The 19519-nt window shown below is 36.7% G+C and overlaps 1 protein-coding gene across 1 annotated transcript; it reads left to right on the top strand.

The window, feature by feature from the left end:
- The first annotated feature begins 2875 nt into the window (after positions 1-2875).
- Positions 2876-4943, top strand: LOC125665268 (uncharacterized). The gene is made up of 2 exons (XM_048897923.2): positions 2876-2998; positions 3308-4943. The coding sequence occupies exons 1-2, from the start codon at positions 2982-2984 to the stop codon at positions 4200-4202; spliced, it is 912 nt and encodes a 303-aa protein (XP_048753880.2). The 5' UTR covers positions 2876-2981; the 3' UTR covers positions 4203-4943.
- The last annotated feature ends 14576 nt before the right edge of the window (positions 4944-19519 follow it).

The raw sequence follows: 19519 nt of genomic DNA, 5'->3' as shown, positions 1-19519 counted from the left end.
TCTCATTGACAAGCGATAATTTAAGATGTGTAGCATAATTGTCTAAGATAGCCTTGAAATTTGTGGAGTATTGCATAATAGATTTAATTGTCCTCTTTACCTTCTGAATTTTAAGTGGAATATACCTGTATAAGGATACTTCTAGTGGAAAATATAAACCTACAGCGTGAAGTGTATATGCCAATTTTCATGGATTAATTATCAGATTAGCGCAATTTCTGGTTTAACAATAATTTTGCACATGCTACAATCTATAGTGTCTGCCTTAAGGTTCTCTTGCTCTTCAGCATTGATCAGAAAAATGCCAAAAAAAGTAATGCATAAAAAATGGATGAATATCACGTTTTGCATTATCACTGAAAATATAATGAAATTCACAGTGGGATTCGAACTCATACATTGTATTAAGAAAATCAGAGACGTCTAACTGCCCACTTCTTAAGGACAATGATTCTATTAAAGCAGTAATGTAGCGGACAGTATATTTAAGGAACTTCAACTACATGTACATCAATAGTGTGCTAACTTTTCTAGCGATGTGATGGAGTCTCCCTGTTAATCACGCCAGCAGTTAAGCAACAGCGAGCGTGTTCAGACCACAGTGCGTTGTAGTAGCATTAAGTCAAATGGGACGGAGTTTTTGGATTATGATTTTCACAATACATGTACAGTATATCAAATAATCGGTCACGTGGTTCTGAAAACCCCCTTCGTCAATGGATGCTAGTAATACACTGATTGATTTTACTGTCTCATTTCTTAATTTAATCCAAAACTGATGACAGAATGCACTATAAACATGTGTAGAGAACGACGCGGGCGGTTCTGCTGAAACGTGTATTGATATATCTTTTTTTACAACATTTCGAATGTGAATCCGAATAGCCCATCTTCTTTTCAAAACGAATGCATAGATGATTTACCTTTGTCTAATACTGTTTATTTATTTGAATAAAGAAGAGTATATTACATAAATGATACACTTTGTATTTGTAACGAAGTCGTAAGATATAATTATGTGTTTGAGGTTTTTTTTCCTTACGGCACTGAGGCACTTTAGACTGTTATGGTTAAGTGAGTGAGTTCGCCTCTTACGGTGAATAATTTTATCTGTTATAGTAAGTAATTTTGAATAATTTTGTTCCTTGTATCATGACAATTGAATACGTACTTTTTATGGCAAATCAAGTATTCTATATTCTTGCTTGCTATGGTGAGTGAATAGTTTCACTTATTGTGGTACTAGTAAGTGAATACTTTCGCTTGGTATGGTACTAGTAAGTGAATACTTTCGCTTGGTATGGTACTAGTAAGTGAATACTTTCACTTATTATCGTCAGTGAATACTTAGCAAGGGGAGTAAGTACTTTTGCTTGATTGGTAAAGTGAGTACTTTTGCTTGGTTGACACAGTGAGTACGTTTGTTTGGTTGGCACAGTGAGTACTTTTGCTTGGTTGGCACAGTGAGTACGTTTACGTGGTTGACACAGTGAGTACATTTGCTTGGTTGACACAGTGAGTACTTTTGCTTGGTTGGCACAGTGAGTACGTTTGCGTGGTTAGCACAGTGAGTACGTTTGTTTGGTTGACACAGTGAGTACGTTTGTTTGGTTGACACAGTGAGTACTTTTGCTTGGTTGGCACAGTGAGTACGTTTGCGTGGTTAGCACAGTGAGTACGTTTGCTTGGTTGACACAGTGAGTACGTTTGTTTGGTTGACACAGTGAGTACGTTTGCTTGGTTGACACAGTGAGTACGTTTGCGTGGTTGGCACAGTGAGTACGTTTGTTTGGTTGGCACAGTGAGTACATTTGCTTGGTTGGCACAGTGAGTACGTTTGCTTGGTTGGCAGTGAGTACAATTGTTTGGTTGGCACAGTGAGTACGTTTGCTTGGTTAACACAGTGAGTACGTTTGCGTGGTTGGCACAGTGAGTACGTTTGTTTGGTTGGCACAGTGAGTACATTTGCTTGGTTGGCACAGTGAGTACGTTTGCTTGGTTGGCAGTGAGTACAATTGTTTGGTTGGCACAGTGAGTACGTTTGTTTGGTTGGCACAGTGAGTACATTTGTTTGGTTGGCACAGTGAGTACGTTTGTTTGGTTGGCACAGGAGTATGTTTGCTTGGTTGGCAGTGAGTACAATTGTTTGGTTGGTACTGTGAGTACGTTTGCTTGTAATAGTGAGTGATTATGCTTGAAGTAGTCTGTATGGTGTGATCATATAAATATTAGCATATAAGAAATGTAAAAGAAGGCTGGTTTTCCTGAAATCTGCATTACAGACAATAGATATCCAGATGATTAACTACCGTAGTCTTCATTTCAAAATAAAACTTTGAATATGATATGGAGTCCACAATGATTCACCATGCTAAGTAAGAAGATGACATTATGATGCAATAATTGAATTTCATCTTGGGAATGTTCCATGCATTTTATGTGTAGGACCGATGCATATTTTCAATGGACGTTTTAGAATATCTATATTCGTACGTATAGTGATGTACCATGAATAATAAGGTCACAGCTCTACGGTTGCAACGAGCACTGTCCTTAATTGTTATTTAATATTGTGTATGTCAAAGTAATATTACTTTTTAAGTTGGAATATAAAAAGAAAACATTTAAATAACCAGCGCATAGGCGACAGGACAAGCTTCAAATTAAACTGTAAGAGATTGTTACACTTAATTTCATTCTACAACGAATATCTCCACATTCGTACATTGCCAAGATAAGGCAATATCTGTGTTTAGGAACATCACAGTTTATCACGATTTGTTTCTACTTGAAAACCACCACAAAAGAGAAATATTGGAGATATATGTCATAGCTGCGACAAGTGAGGAGACCTATCATGTAATTTCATGTTTTTGTCGTCACTGCTGGAGTAGAACCCTGCCTCTGAAAGAGTCTCATCCGGAAATTGAACCGACTGCTAGAGAACGAGGGAATATATCGCCCCCCTGGGAAAATCATTAATGTTCTCGCCAGTAAGGTAAGCCATTTAAAAGTTTTATACCTCGTTAATAAGAATTTACTGCAATAAACATAATATACTTAATCATCTGCACACAACATGCTTTAAAATCATGTTTTCGAAAACGATCGTTTTTCATTGCCCTCTTAAATGACAATGAGCTTAAACAATACATCGGAGCTAATGATGTTTGACGTAAACTGGTTCATTATATCTAAACAAAATTACATATATTGTAAAATATGTTGTGAAGATATTCAAAACTAATTAACTGATTTCTTTTTAATATGCGGGCGTATTACGAATCCCATATTTGCATTTTGATAGGATGTTTTTGCTTCTGCTAACACTTTTGGTTAAGATGTCGGATTGTCAGAAGCCGTGGAACTCAGGGATACAGAGCCACCTACAGGCGAAGGGCGGGTTCACGCACCGGAAGTCGCTGGGAATGAATCATTTCGTGGATCACACTGTAAAACCCACGCATCCCATAACACTACAAACAGGCAGAATTATGTTTACTACACCCTCACCGCACGTACCTGCCTCATCGCACGCACAGGCCAGGACACAAGCACCAAATGCCATGCGCAACTCTGTGTATCCGTTTTTTAAGTCTCAAAGCAAAACTCCCGAAGTTGTGATGTCTGAACACCCCGTTTCGTTTAGAAAGGCTGTGCAGTCTCAGAAGACAGTATTGTCGAATAGAATAAATACTAGTAAAAACCACGTAATACCCAATGAAAGACACGCAGAGACGGGATGGGTTGTTATAAACCATGGAGAACAACTGCAACATAACAAAAATACAGGGATCAGTAGAAACATCAACCGCTTCTTCAGGCGTAATCAGAATATTGTTAGCATGATCAAACCTGCTCAAGGAAGATCTCGAAATACACCTAAAAAAGAGATACGACCACCCAAAACATCAAACACCGAGCACAGACACGCTCACGGCAGCGCCCCCTTCAAAATGCACCAAAGGAGTAATCTTCAAATGAATGCTTTCCATCCCCTTCAGAGAATTAGAAAGAAGTTTTCTCCGTACGATAAGATTCAGTCTGCCCTGGTTCACATTAAAAACGAAGTACACAATCAGCGTGGTATGATTGGACTGCTACAGAAATCTATCGACAAAATGAAGCATATATTTTCAACAATGCAAGGCGATATTCAAAAATTGGTGAATTCAGTAGATGTATTGGTGAAAATGCAGTAGCTGAATTGTTCTATAGAATGGCGGTAGATTTGGTTATGAATGCAATGGTTTTTCAATTATGATTCATTCATTTCAACTTTGGATATATTTTCAAATTCGCCGAAAGTGCTTAGATATAAAACTAACTTCATGTATTATTTATTTTTAAAAGCTATAATGAAAAACCGTTAGCGCCATGTCAACTCCGCTTTTTTCGTTAATTTTGTATAATGTATATAATGAGATATGACAAATAGAGCAATGAAATGTTTATTTTTAACACTTTTATGGACTCTAACAACGCTGCTCCTATCTTTAACGTTTTACAATTGTGTATTTTCGGATGATTCTGTGCTGCTATTAATATATTAATTGTCATTGTTTTCCGTTTTTCCAACAGCATAAAATCTCAGACTTAAGAACTGTTAGTTTAAAAAAATCAAAATTACCCGCAAATGACATTTAATTACCATTAGCGGCGTGTATTGCTGTAATTGTGTTTCTGGTGATGCCCCAATGATTTTTGAAGTCTAGAGATCCTTCTCACAAACATTCTGCAGCTAAGATATAAAATAATTTCAGCGACCAGCTAGGAGTTCAGAGACATACAAGTTATAACATATAGATAGCCATGTGTTTTCTTTCCTCACCAGAGATTTTTATTGCAACATATAAATATGTGATCGTGTACCATATTTTCATATACATGTATATTGCATGTACATTGGCTTATTCGTGGTATAAATTGTCATATGATGTAATAAAGATTCTGAAAACGTCAGTTTACTGTGAGGTGAATTATGTAGTGCCTGGCAAGAGTATAGTAAGAGGTTTCCCACAGACAAACGTATTCAGCGTAGAGTATAAACGAAGTACGCTCATTACCTTATAGAGAGAAAGCAAGCCAGTATAACTCTGGATGGAACTTATAAAACCTTATAGAGGATAGTCATTGTTTAGAATCTCTACAAGCAAGACTGTAAAATCTGAATAGACCAAATCAATCGATAATTGTTTTCAGGCCTCGGTGTGTGTAATAGTACACCTATGTGTATCTCCCAAAACTCTATACGTTCATAGAGGTTGCAATTTATGTTTTTAAAAAATAGAGAATATCTATCTCTGGTCAGCAGTTTAGACCTTAGATCTATTTTGCTCCAGAACTTGTAATGCATATAGACTGCTTTTTAGGCGTTTATGAAAAAGTGAAGATCCATAACGAACAGTGATCTATCACACAATTTCTATGTAGAATACAAGTCAAAAGCAAAACAAACATGGATCTTTGGACATACCAGAGGTGGGATCAGGTGCCGATTAGGAGTAAGCACCTCCAGTTGACCGGTCACACCTGCCATGAGCCCTATAGCTTGACCAGGTAAACGGAGTAATCGGTACTCATAATCAGCATGTAAAGAACGGAACACGCCAGACAGCATTCGACCTAATGACAGATTGTAATTCTAAATTAGGTAGTCATAACGACCATAGAATTTGAGAAATGCTGACTTCAAACGAGGCTAATGAAACTCCTGAAACGTCGACGTATTTGTCATTAGCCTACTTTGATTTTTTTTTAAACTTATCATACGCAAAACATGCTCGTGTGTATCGAATCAGTTGAGAGACACAAACACCATATGCTGATGATTATAGTATACTGCTGTCAGTGGCGTAGCTTCCATTGAGGCAACCGAGGCAGCTGCCTCGGTTAAAAAAAACACCTTTTACGTTGTTAAAATGTCGATAGCTTCTGGGGGGCTTAGCCCCCCAGACCCCCTGCCTCGGTAATATTCGAACCCAAGCTACGCCTATGGCTGTTGATGATCCCAGAGACGTTGAAGTCATTCCGTTTTCATAAAGTTGATTTATAAGTTTGCCGTTAACATTTATATTCAATGAAAGGCGAAGATAACGAACAGTGATTAATACAATGTCTAGGTATAAAACAGATGTGAAGACACTATACCAAATTTGAAACTAATGATAGGTGTATTTAAAACGTTCGCGCTTCATGAAGTATTCCGGCGTGAAACGGCACAGTTCACACCTTAATCATGTAGTCCCAAAACTAAAATCATTTCTTATATTCACATTCTACTTCTATTTCTGTCGGAATCCAGAGCCATTAAAATAAAACAACATTTTGTACTGTGTCTATGATTGATTGATTCCTTGTGTATTGTTTAACGTCACTCCCGTGAATTTTTCACTCATATAGAGACGTCACCATTTCCGGTGAAGAGTTGCAAAATTTAGGCCTATGTTCGGCGCTTACGGCCTTTGAGCAGGGGGGAGGGATCTTTATCGTGCCACACCTACTGTGACACGAGGCCTCGGTTTTTGCGTTCTCATCCGAAGGACCGCCCCATTTAATCACCTCTTACGACATGGAAGGGGTAATGAGGACCTATTTTAACCCGGATCCCCTCGAGACTATATTGCAGTGCATTCACGAGAAAATGCCTTTCATTGCAATTTGTAAAGATATCAAAAACAAAAACATTGGAAATGTGAATATTCATCTATGCCCTGAGACATTTGAAGATATTTATTTACTCAATTTTAAAACACATGTACATGTGTGTGTATATATATATATATATATATATATATATATATATATATATAATTCAATAAAAAAAAGAGCAGGAAAATATACAGTTCCAAAATATATTTAAATCACTAGCGCTTTCTGGATTTTAACATCCATCCTCAGGTGAATACAAATTTTAAATATTCATTATTTAAAATTTGTATTCACCTGAGGATGGATGTTAAAATCCAGAAAGCGCTAGTGATTTAAATATATTTTGGAACTGTATATTTTCCTGCTTTTTTTATTGAATTATTTTGACTGTGTGATATCAACTCTTTCTATTTGGATTATATATATATATATATGTGTGTGTGTGTGTGTGTGTGTGTGTGTGTGTGTGTGTGTGTGTGTGTGTGTGTGTGTGTGTGTGTGTGTGTGTGTGTGTGTGTGAATTTAAAGATTTAGATATACAATGTAATATCCATGCCCTGAATTCAACTTCTACCGATATCTAAATCAACGACGTTTGAATATTTCTATTTTCCAATACTCTATACTAACTATATCTCGTGGAAATTATATATCTTATCTTCTATATCTAAAATTCTACACAATGTAAAGTTACGATATTAGCTCCGTGATGTCAGGTACATTCTGTGCATCTATATTTTTCCCAGTTAAAAACAACGAAACTATGTAAGAAGCTGAGATCTCATTAGAAAATATTTTACAAATTTTACTTCATGGTTTATTTTTGGATACGATACCAAATATGGTATGGTTGGCGATGTGAACGCGGGACATAGCTCCCGTGCACCGAGTGTTTGGTTCCTTCAACATAAATAGCCGCAGACTGCTGATTAAGGCACCTGGATCTCAGAAAGTTGACGCAGATGACCCTGATATAGGTCAATATATAAATGAATGACAATAACAATACATAGTTTTCGTAATGAATCATGTTTTGTTTAGAATTCATTTTCATATTGTGGCATTCTTATAAAATTATGTCAGTGTATTAATCTTATATTAATTATAAATCCCTGTCTTTTGATTTGAGTGGGATTTTTGGTTTGTGGTGGCGTGTGTAAGACTTCCGTTAAAGTTAGTCATGGGGCATAATACAGTGTGTATCCACAAATTAGGAGAGGTTTATGTCTGAAATCATGTGAACAGTGAACATTGCTCTCTCTCTCTCTCTCTCTCTCTCTCTCTCTCTCTCTCTCTCTCTCTCTCTCTCTCTCTCTCTCTCTCTTGGCAATATTATCTCCTTCCTAGTTGTGCTCGTTTTCCTTGTAAATAAAAATGAGTGCACATGAGGGGTATCTTCGAGAATAATCCTCAAGGCTGAGATTTTTCAACACAATCCCGCCCAACAATATCTACAAACAGAAAGGTTTACTCTTCAACATTTTCGATGTTGTATCCCGCCAGAAGAAATGCAGTTCATAAAGTTACGTTCACTGAAAAACATCATCATCTTTTAGATATGGCTTGCTGTAAAAAAAAAAATTCTTTCACATTGAAAACAAAATTGATTTCAAATCAAAACCAAATAGACGGAAGCACGCATATGGAGGATTTAGTCAAGATATTCATTTCATTTACCTGTGTATCGTGATAATATCCTTATAATACACAAAGTGTAGACATGTATTGTTTGTATTCATATTTGTAATTTATAGGATTTTATACCAAGTTAAAATATCAGTACTTTTATCTAGAAAAATATTACATTCAAACAGCAGACACCCTGACATATTTATTCACATAGTGTCAGAGGACAGTGTATTGTGTTGTTGTGGGGTTGGTTTTTTTTTTTATCGTACTCACTTACAATATCGTAGCTAAAAGTTTTGAATTAACGTCGTCGTGTTTTCCCCTATTTGCGGAAGTTAATGAGAATATAAGTCGAAAACAAATAATACAGGAAGGTGGCAGTCTACGTACATGTTTATCTCCCCTCCCTCTCGCCCCTCCCTCTCCCCTTCCTTTAACTCTCCATTTTCTTATGCCTCCCTCTCCGTTCTTCTTATTCCCCTACACCCCTTTCCCTGCCCGCTCCAATATTTTAGAAATAAATACCTAATTCAATATCCGATATCTCTCAAAATCATTGAAAAGGTATCCGAAAGTTTGCGGTATAGTTTATTGTAATATATAGATTTCTTGTTATATAACTATAATGAAACGCGTCAGACATTATATCCAGTAATAGCTTGTATTTGCAAATTAGATTATAAAGACCATAGAATTTGCGAAATGCTGACTTTAAATGAGACTGTTTAAAACCAGTATGCGATTTAGAATGAAAACTTTATCTGACGCAGAACATGCTCGTGTGTATCGAATCAGTTGAGAAACATAAACACCATAACCATACAGATGATAATGGAATATCGTTACACAAATATGGGAAGTTGACGATGGAGAAGCTGAAGTCATCGCTTTTGTCATCAAGTTGAATTGTTAACTTGCTGTTGGTATCAATGTTCAATAAAATATCCAAATATGAAGCAGATGTGGAAAACTTTGTAGTGTCTTTTATTTTGAGTTCACTGGGATACATCGAATCAACATATGAAGTGAATTATTGACAATGAGTATTATGAAAAGGGGTTCGCTTTGGTTAATCTAGAAGTTCAAAATCTAAATTCCAACCTACAAATTTTCATAATGATTATAATCATATACTGTAGTGACTCTGTCCTTTATTTGTCCTTGATTGAAAATAGAACTATTGTACTGTACTGCATATACCATGTGAGAAAAATGTTCAACATTTAGATAGAGTATGAATGAAAACGGAAAAATATAGATATGGGAAAAGACGCTAGCTATAGAAAAAGACGCTGGCTAGCTACATGTAGATAGATAGATAGATATGATATGATAGAGAGTAAATAATCTTCATGAAATAATGATATGAAAATACAATCGGCTACGACCCCAGTTTCTGCAAACAAAAACATAAATGACAGGCCATCACGGTCTTCTACAGACAATATGCACTGAAAGGGAAAAGTTATAAAGTTTATTTCCTAATTATAGAAATATGAAAATCATTTAAGGTTGCACTGTCATACATTCTATGTAAATTTCTGAGGTGCACGGTGGTGGCAAAATCCAGGTAATTTCTAAACTTTGAGGGTAAAAAGAATCTAACATGGAAGAAACGTAAATATGTACACAACATAAATCTTATCACAAGTACCGACACCATCTGATGCTATGAATCATACAGCATATCAAATATAATTTATGCAATCAGAGTGAATAGGGCTGGGAAACAGAATATGCATATCAGTACCTTTCAGTCTACAACTAATAACTATATAATGAACTTGTAAAAAAAAAAAAATTATGGTTGTTCCAGATCAAGATACCATTGTCCTTGCGGGATTCATAAAACCTTTCACTGTGGGTATCTGCAGGGTTTCCCAATTTTATAGTCATGTTTCCAAAGGGGACCCAGATAGTACGTCAATTTTAACGGCTGGGAACTTTGACGAAAATGAAAGTAGAATATGTCTAACGAAATAGAAATTTCAATTTTTAAAATACACGAGGGTATGAACTGACACACCTCACGCCAGCATGCTTTATATGAGCGCTAACACGCGCTTTTTGAAGATTGCCGGTGTGAACTAAGGAGTCGCACTTTCCTATATTTTCAAAATTGAAAATTTATTTCTTAAATATACTTCTGTACAAGTAAGTTTCATTGAAAAGGTGATGCAGCATATGAACATTTTACCCTTAATAAAATTTTGAGAGACACGTCCGAGAGTAGCAAAAGAAACACTTGGGATATCATATAAATCACACCAATAGAATACGTGCTAAATACCGTGCACCTGAAAATGTCCACTTCCAAACCCTCGGGAACGTGATGTCAAATGTACGCGTTTTAAAGAAATGATTTGATTTTATTTCGATGAAATGATGTAAAAGATACTTCTGTTAGTAAATTAATCTTTTTACCTTATCAAATTGTACGTACAAATAAATTAATGCGATCCAGTCCCATTCTCTTCATATATTGTTATGCATCTTACCACAAAGACTTCGACAACATCTCAATCAGCCTTCAGTACGCTCGTCTGCCACGATATCATGCCTACTAGAAGCAATGTAAAACTTTGAAAAATGAAGATTTGTTTAAAAAAGGCAAATACGTTAAGCATCATAAAAGATACGTCCTGATTGTAGTTTTATGATTATGTATTATATTATTCAGGTGAGTACATGGCTAGCGACCGAAGCCGAACAAATAATACTAATATTTGTACTCTAAACTTTATTATCCACCTATTAGATTTATGTAGGACCTGGATTTCATGGACACGGAATATCGGAGTCTTTTCAGTTCCTGTATTTTATGTCTATGCATGGGCGTATTCCTTTCTTATCATCAAAGTTGTAAGATCGCGACATAATTAACCTCACGTGGCGAAGGCTGAAATTAACGTCCGAGAGTAGTGTCAATTTATTATGATTTTATGCAAAATGTAAAATTGACAATTCATCCATAAAACGCTGGCATAGAGTGGTGTGCGATTTTATAGGCCCCAATCGCTGATTTTTAAAATAAGATATAAAAAAAACACCATTTGCATTGATAAGGTTATCGTGATAATTAGCAGTTTTGTGTCAATCTGTTGCGAATATGTTACATAATTATTATATATTGCCCCCCTGATATGGAAAGAAAATCAACAAAATTTAACGTCCACCTTGCGAATAACATTTACTGTTCACTTCTGTCTTACCAAAATGTCATGCATTTACCTCAGTGACATTAAAGGCAAACATTTTGTTCAATCAATTTTAAATCAAAATGTTAAATCTAGAAGAAAATAAAAACGCCATGTAAATTTTAAATGTCTAGCTAATTACACAATAGATTTGATTCTAGACAAAACTTTAAAATAGTGCATCACGTTCTGTCATAATTAACTGATTATTGAGTTTCCCACCAAATCCGAAGAAGGAGAAAAATATTAAATTTGTTTTATATATGTCACGCCTCGTCTGCAGTTATTACTTTAAAAATAGAAAGATTATTGCTGTTAAGGAACAAAGACCTTCCTTCCTTGAAAGTTTGCTTATGTACTTGATATGAAAATTCGTAATATTAACAAACATTAATTAATACTGTATATATATATATATATATATATATATATATATATATATATATATATATATATATAATCGGAGTAATAAAAACTGTAAACGTTTTATATTGAAATATTTCAACCGTGTTAACGGTCTTCTTCGGTCGTGTTAATTTCTGAAACACGACTGAAGAATACCGGTAACACGGTCGAAATATACAGAGGGTTAGAGGCCAGACAGCAATGCTTTAACCTTTCATCTGACCCATGCAGAGTGTCAAGTACCTTTGGCTACGGAGGGGTTTTGGACGCCAGGCGTATCTCATTGCACCATTAACATTCAAACAAGTCCATATTCACTCTGAGTCTGCATGGATATTGTTGTCATTTGGGAAAGGGTCAAGTGTTGCGGGATTGGACAGCTCAGTGCCTCAGTTGACTGATTGGACAGTGTCCAGGCAAGTATCCGTCTCGGTTTAACCCAGCGGTGACGGATCCACGCTATGCTAAAAAGGGGGCCCCAGGATTTTGAGACTATCTAAGTTACTTTTATGGGTTATTCTAGCTATACTTTACACAAAATAAAATCAATAAGCAATAACAGATAATTGATTTGTTAATCTTTATGCACTTTTGTGTGTATACGAGGATATATATGTCAAATTCCCCACCCCTTCTAAATCCACCACTGTAACCCTACCCTTAACCTCCTCTCAGACCGAGACACAGATATATTGGGATGAACAATTGTCCTGTGCGTATACAGAGCTAGCCTTATCGCCAGCCCCGACTCAAAACACAGCGACCCACTGCACCCTTAGTGTGGGTTTCACTGGACTTACGTATAGAGCGTCGAGGGATCGTCCGACTACACCCTCCCCAATTTCTATTACAAACCGAGGGTAAAATTTGTCGTGACGGTGGTGGCTGGCTGCTGAGAAGGCTAGAGTTGGGGCTCCCTCTGCAGGTGCTCGATAAGCCTTGCATAGTCAGGGTTGTACTGAACTAGATCTAATGTTGAGGGCGAAAGATATGATAAATCAAATGCTGAAGATTGGGACTTAAGTTAAACCTTTCCCGAACATTAAAGCGACAAAGTGTGCTAGGGTTGGTCCTAACATTTAACAGACGGGCAGGGCGCATCGTTCAACATAAAACACACCATGGTAAATTGACACTGGAGGGACATGCTCATTACCGTCAGGTTAGGGTTGAGAGTATATCTATGTGTAAAAATTCTTTAGGGAGCTATCTGTTATCAGGGTGGGCTGGAGTAGGTTTAAGGCTGTCTGTTATCAGGGTGGGCTGGAGTAGGTTTAAGGCTGTCTGTTATCAGGGTGGGCTGGAGTAGGTTTAAGGCTGTCTGTTATCAGGGTGGACTGGAGTAAGTTTAAGGCTGTCTGTTATCAGGGTGGGCTGGAGTAAGTTTAAGGCTGTCTGTTATCAGGGTGGGCTGGAGTAGGTTTAAGGCTGTCTGTTATCAGGGTGGACTGGAGTAAGTTTAAGGCTGTCTGTTATCAGGGTGGGCTGGAGTAAGTTTAAGGCTGTCTGTTATCAGGGTGGGCTGGAGTAAGTTTAAGGCTGTCTGTTATCAGGGTGGGCTGGAGTAGGTTTAAGGCTGTCTTTTATCAGGGTGGGTTGGAGTAAGTTTAAGGCTGTCTGTTATCAGGGTGGGCTGGAGTAGGTTTAAGACTGTCTGTTATCAGGGTGGGCTGGAGTAGGTTTAAGGCTGTCTGTTATCAGGGTGGGCTGGAGTAGGTTTAAGGCTGTCTGTTATCAGGGTGGGCTGGAGTAGGTTTAAGGCTGTCTGTTATCAGGGTGGGCTGGAGTAGAATTAAGGGTTAAAGATAGTATAGGAATCTGTCTTTTATCAGGGTGAGTTGGAGTACACGTAGGTTTAAGGGTTATCCTTATAGGTCTGTTAACAGTGTAGATTAAAACAGGTTAAACAGTGTTAAAGTTAAAAATATGTCTGCCATAGAGAAAATTGGGCGGGAATCAGGGGTGCGGACTATGGTTACATCTAACAATAAACTGTTACTGCACAACATGAACGCATATCAGTGTGCGATCCTCATGCATGCCCCCAGGTACATGCGTGTGAGAGAGTATTGTGGTCGCGCACTCGAACACTTGGGTTTCCTCCAGGTACTCCCGTATTCTCCATATCGACGAAATGCTTTGCGAAAATATCCGAAAAGACAAAACTTGCAGCTTCAAATGAATTCATTTGTTGACTACATCCATCTTAGGTTGTCAGTTCTTCGGGGTCGGCAGTGGTTGTATGTGAGAGGGTAATGTGGTCGCACACTCGGACACGTGGATATCCTCCAAGCACCACGGTTTCTTCACATCCAGTACCAGAGCCGACGAGCGATGTAGAACGTGTTTGTAAATCGTCACAAAATTAACTTAAAAGCTTCACCTTCTAACCTCTACCCAAATTCAGCAGAGACGGTTATCAAAGAACTGGTCCAGGGAGAGGGTCGGACAATATATAGGATAATCCTGGAGGACAGGCAGCTGTCCATCACCAGGCTGGGCTATGAGTCATGTCTCAAGTGTTTAAAATGAAAACACTATTTCGAAACTTTCTAACTGATAAAAAAAATATTTCCAACTTTAAAAAATTAGCACGCCCGAAAATAAATATAACTGATAAAAACTGTAGGAGGACGAACATGTGGATCAGGACGCTAGTAAATTAATCATGTCTTAAAAATAGAAACCGAGGACAGGTAGCAGTTTGTGTAGAGTTCTGATGATGTAGTCTGCTACAGTAAATTATCAAACGTCACAAAAAGCACAGATGTTATGATCTTCGTTCATTAAAATGTCAAAAGTGTTTTTTAAGTTAATAATTATCAAACCATTAACATTTAAATATCCTATTTAAAGGTTATCTGAAAGAGCTTGTGTGACACATATTTAATTGATGGAAAATAAATCAGGATAAATTTACTAAAGTTTAAAATTCATATATTTTCTAGTTCCTCGTCCCTGTCAAACTTCTACAATTTTTGTGGAAGTTGGAGGTTTTTAAAGGGAAGATTTCTGGGATCAAAAGTATACACACAAATACATATACATAGTAATTTTGCATTTGTATGACCCAAGTTTGAAAATTACGGATTGTACGATAGTCTGTTTATTAAATGAAAAATAAGTACTTAACAGCATGTTCTGAATGATAAAGAATTATTTCACATGCAAGTTATATGTCCCGGACTATTCGCATAAACAAATGTTGTTTAATTAAATAAGTACAATCATGCATGTCATTAGTCGAGGTCTAAATAACGTGACCTTCACAACAGATTTTATCAATAAAAATAGCATCAATCGTGACATCTTGTAGGAAATTCTGTAATTACAATTCAATAGGTGCCTATAGATATTCGAAAATGATCACAGCGAGTCACCATGCAGTACCAACACCGCGCATGTAGCATTAATCATGTTTCCATATTCTTAAACAGATCTTTCATTATTTGAAATACCTGCACACTTTTATTCTCATTTTTAGCATTTTTGCAAGATCGAAGTAAGTGAAAACAAATCTATGAATGCTTTAATATTGAATTATTGACATTTACGTGAAATTGATAGTGCGTGCCCCGACCTATATGTATTACGAATTTATTTTAATCCTTATCGACGAGTTTCCTTTATCAATGCCTCAAAAGGCATTGCACTTAAAACAAGCATATACAAGACAATTGTCCTGTTGTAAACACACACACACACACACAAAATCATATATCTCCCAAGATTCCGAAATTTGTGGAAGATGAGATTTTAGAAGGAGTATGATCTATTTTTGTTTTTATTATTTTTGGTCACACCCGAGTCGCTTTATCCGTTAGCATTGGAACATGCTCAGCTTCTTTAAAACTACGTGACTGTTTTTCATCATATTTGGCAGGGGGCATCTATTGGAGAGGAGGAACAAGATGTTAAAGGTCAGGGTCACAAAATTTATGGGTGGATCAAATTTTATTTAAAAAATATGCAACCTTTGAAAACCCTGGTGGGTGGATCCAATATGCTATTGGATTTGTGGCCTGTAGTTTTTACATTACTCACCTTTTTTTGTGGACAGGCAGGTTGTGTTGTTTAGATAACAGATTAGTTGATTCTCATATAATTTGATGTGATGTTTGTTGGGGGTCATGTTTTTGGCCCCCATATATTTTTATGTTAGATTTTGCTGGGGGTCAGATTGCATAATACTTATCCAAAGACGTTTACCAATGTTTTCTAGTCTTTTCTGAACCCCATTATTTTGTCAAGTTTCATTTTCGTCATTTTATTAATAAATGATATTTTTTCAATTCAACACTGTGTTACTGGTTCTGCCTGTCATGCCTAAAAACAAGCCTAGTCTACTTGGCAAGGTAAAGCTGAGGCTAACGGAACATAAATTGGAACATGATCAACTTCTTTAAAACTACGTGACTGTTTTTCATCATATTTGGCAGGGAGCATCTATTGGAGAGGAGGAACAAGATGTTAAAGGTCAGGGTCACAAAATCTATGGGTGGATCAAATTCTTTTTAAAAATTATGCAACCTTTGAAAACCCTCTATACTCGGGGACATATTATCACGATGAGCAAGGATGGCTCTACCAAAACTGTGAAATTCATGGTCCCCGGGTCGGTGGTTCTGGCACTAGGGCGGGGCTTTATGGCCAATACAGTCAAACCGAGATCCTTGACGCGCCGAGTACAAGGTAATAATGATGAGGGAGTCCTCTATGTAAATTGTAAAATCCATGACCCCTTGGGTCAGAGATTATGTTGACCACGCGATGCTAAATTACATGTATTATGACTCATGTTGTGATAATACATTATTTTGGAATCGTCTTCTTTGCTTCAAGACATCAAAAAATCAAACTTGACACATATGAATAAGGAAGCCTTTACCTATAGTATATGGGGGTTTCTATAGTTCATATTGTGAATATGCAATATTTCATCAAACATTAACTTCCGCCCCTGTCCGTCCTCTCATCCTGAATTATACCATACACCCCTGATTACTCCCATTTATATAAAACAATATTATCATTTTAATAAGTATTACATTTGGCTTCATAATAAAGAAGCATTTCCAATTTGTTTTCGAAGCGTGCATTGTCATCATGTACATGTATTTTGTTTGACACTCGTACATCTAACATACACCCATTTCCCTCTGTTTTAGGGGACTACAATCATAATACCCGGAAATTATTTTCAAAAAATCATGCAACTCGCAGAATGATACGCAATTTCTATCCACACAGAGCATACTATTTGTGATGAAAGATGAAAATAAACCAATTTCCTTGAAAAATAAATTTCCCTAAAACAATGAATGAAATTTAAAGAGATTCTTTAAAATGTTTCAGATGCCCTATGCAAATCGCACAAATCCTCGTATATTTCGCACTTACAATATTGAATTTTATGCATATTATTACATATTTTCAAAAAACAAAAGGAAGCAACACATCTTCATGCGTTTAAAATGATAAGTAGCACTTATTATGCTGGGATGATTTTTAATACGGTATAGGACAGGGACTTCTTTTTTAATAATTATGCGACAATATAGACAAGACTCATTTCTCACAGCTAAACTTTTTGTGGGGCTAATATGCAAAATCAGTCTCCTGCAATGAATACTATTAGATCCCTCTAAACCATCATTTTTCTATGTAGGTTCCTTAAAATCATTGGTTTGTGCTATTTTCGTCATGGGTTATACGAAATAATCATAAAATATACCAGAATTGATATCAAGTGATAGCAAATTTCACCGTTGCAGCATGTTCGAAAAGTATACTTCAAATTCAACACAACACCGATTCAAGTACCATACTGTGCAATAAATAAAAAGCACACAATGTTCCACAACTATGAACTTCGACAAGTTTTTCTTTCTTTCAAGACAGGGTTAGTACCCATTCTTATTGGATATTTCAAATGCACGGTATCTTATTAAGCAAGAACCAATTAATCATAGGTTCCATCTCATCCCTCCTTTCATTTTTGTTGTTGTTTTTTTTGGTATCTTCAAATGAATAAACGTAAATAGAAAATGGTTGCATATAATTCTTTTAAATTTTAATTTAGGTTATATATTTCAATAACACAGCGATAAATCAAAATATGAAGAGCAGTTTGTTGATGAATGCATACAAATTACCCTAATAATGTTAATAAATCATTACCGAGAATCGTTTTCCAAATTAATAATGTCCAAAGACCATTCAACCTGTTTCACTTTTATCAACAAATATTTGCAGTTTAACTTCGTAAGTACTAGTATGCTAAGACTGATTGAGCCACGAAGATCCCTACCAAACAAAAACACGCTGTTTATATCTGGGAAAATTGAACATTTACATGTATATATCATACTTAATCGGCTATGCTGAGCGTGACGATAACTTGTCTGTATTCAGACCTTTCGCTTGACACTGCATAATATAAGTACTATTGTTTATTAACATACCGATAAGTTTACTGAAAAATTCCTCCAAACTGACATTAACCAATTTCCCTCAAATATTTATCTCATCGTGCGATTAAACGAAACGCATTTCAGTCTGACGTTAGATCATGATTTAATAATGACCGTTATTGCATTGGCATTCAAACAAGTTTATCATCAAACGATATTAATTAAACAGATTATTAGCATAATTGAATATCAGTATACTTCAACTTATGAGCTGTCAGGCAAGTAATACTATGTACAAAGGTCGTAAATGACATGAAACTTACACGAACTGAACTTCCTGGGAGTATCCCTCTACCTACATGTATACACGGTGGGGGAATATGTAACGTATGCGATAAAAATTGTCTTTTAAAACGTCTCAATTAAAATCAGACAAACACTTCCACGGCGAGTCTGTTTTGTAAAGAAGTGCATCTCCCATCGCATATGTCTCGGGATACAAATTACATGTATTAGACGACGACCGGGAGAATGGTAAGGCGTACAGTGTAATTCATCTAATGTAACAGATACATTTGTATGCCTCTGATGGGATTTGAACCCGGGTCTCTGGCACTCAAGTCCAGCACTCTACCAATCGAGCTAGCCAGAGCTAGTAGGAATGCCATATCACTCACACTACCACACTAATATTACATTACCAACGTTTCTGCCGTCAATGTCTTTACCAAAAGTGAGACCTGGGCAATGACCAAGTCAAATCTTCATCGCCTACATTACAATGACAGGGCCATGATAAGACAGATCTGCAACATCAAGCCAGAAGATATGGCCACTGTAGGTTCAATTGAATTGCTGGGGTGGCTTGGTATGGATGACTTTGACCTCATCTTAAGGGAAAGGAGACTCCGCTGGTATGGCCACGTTGTAAGATACAGTACGCTCTCAATATACAAATTCTTGTTAGGCGTACAGTTGGTCGGCCAATGCTATCATGGAGAGAGCTGACGGAGAAAGATCGAAGAGAATGGAAGCTCTCTACTGCCGAGACTCATGAACGGGAAAAATGGAGATCTGAGGCGAGATCTGTCATGCGTGCAGCTAGCCAGATACCTAGACGGGGGCCCACTAGTGTGGACAATATCCGTACATCTGCACGTAAATATAAAGGAACCGACAACAACAACTGTTAGGATAGCCATTTCCTCATGAAAGCGATGCAGA

Source organism: Ostrea edulis, chromosome 1 (genome assembly GCF_947568905.1).
Source record: "Ostrea edulis chromosome 1, xbOstEdul1.1, whole genome shotgun sequence".
Classification (NCBI taxonomy): Eukaryota; Metazoa; Mollusca; class Bivalvia; order Ostreida; family Ostreidae; genus Ostrea; species Ostrea edulis.
Note: the sequence above shows the minus strand (reverse complement) of the source record. Positions and strands in the feature narration are given on the sequence as shown.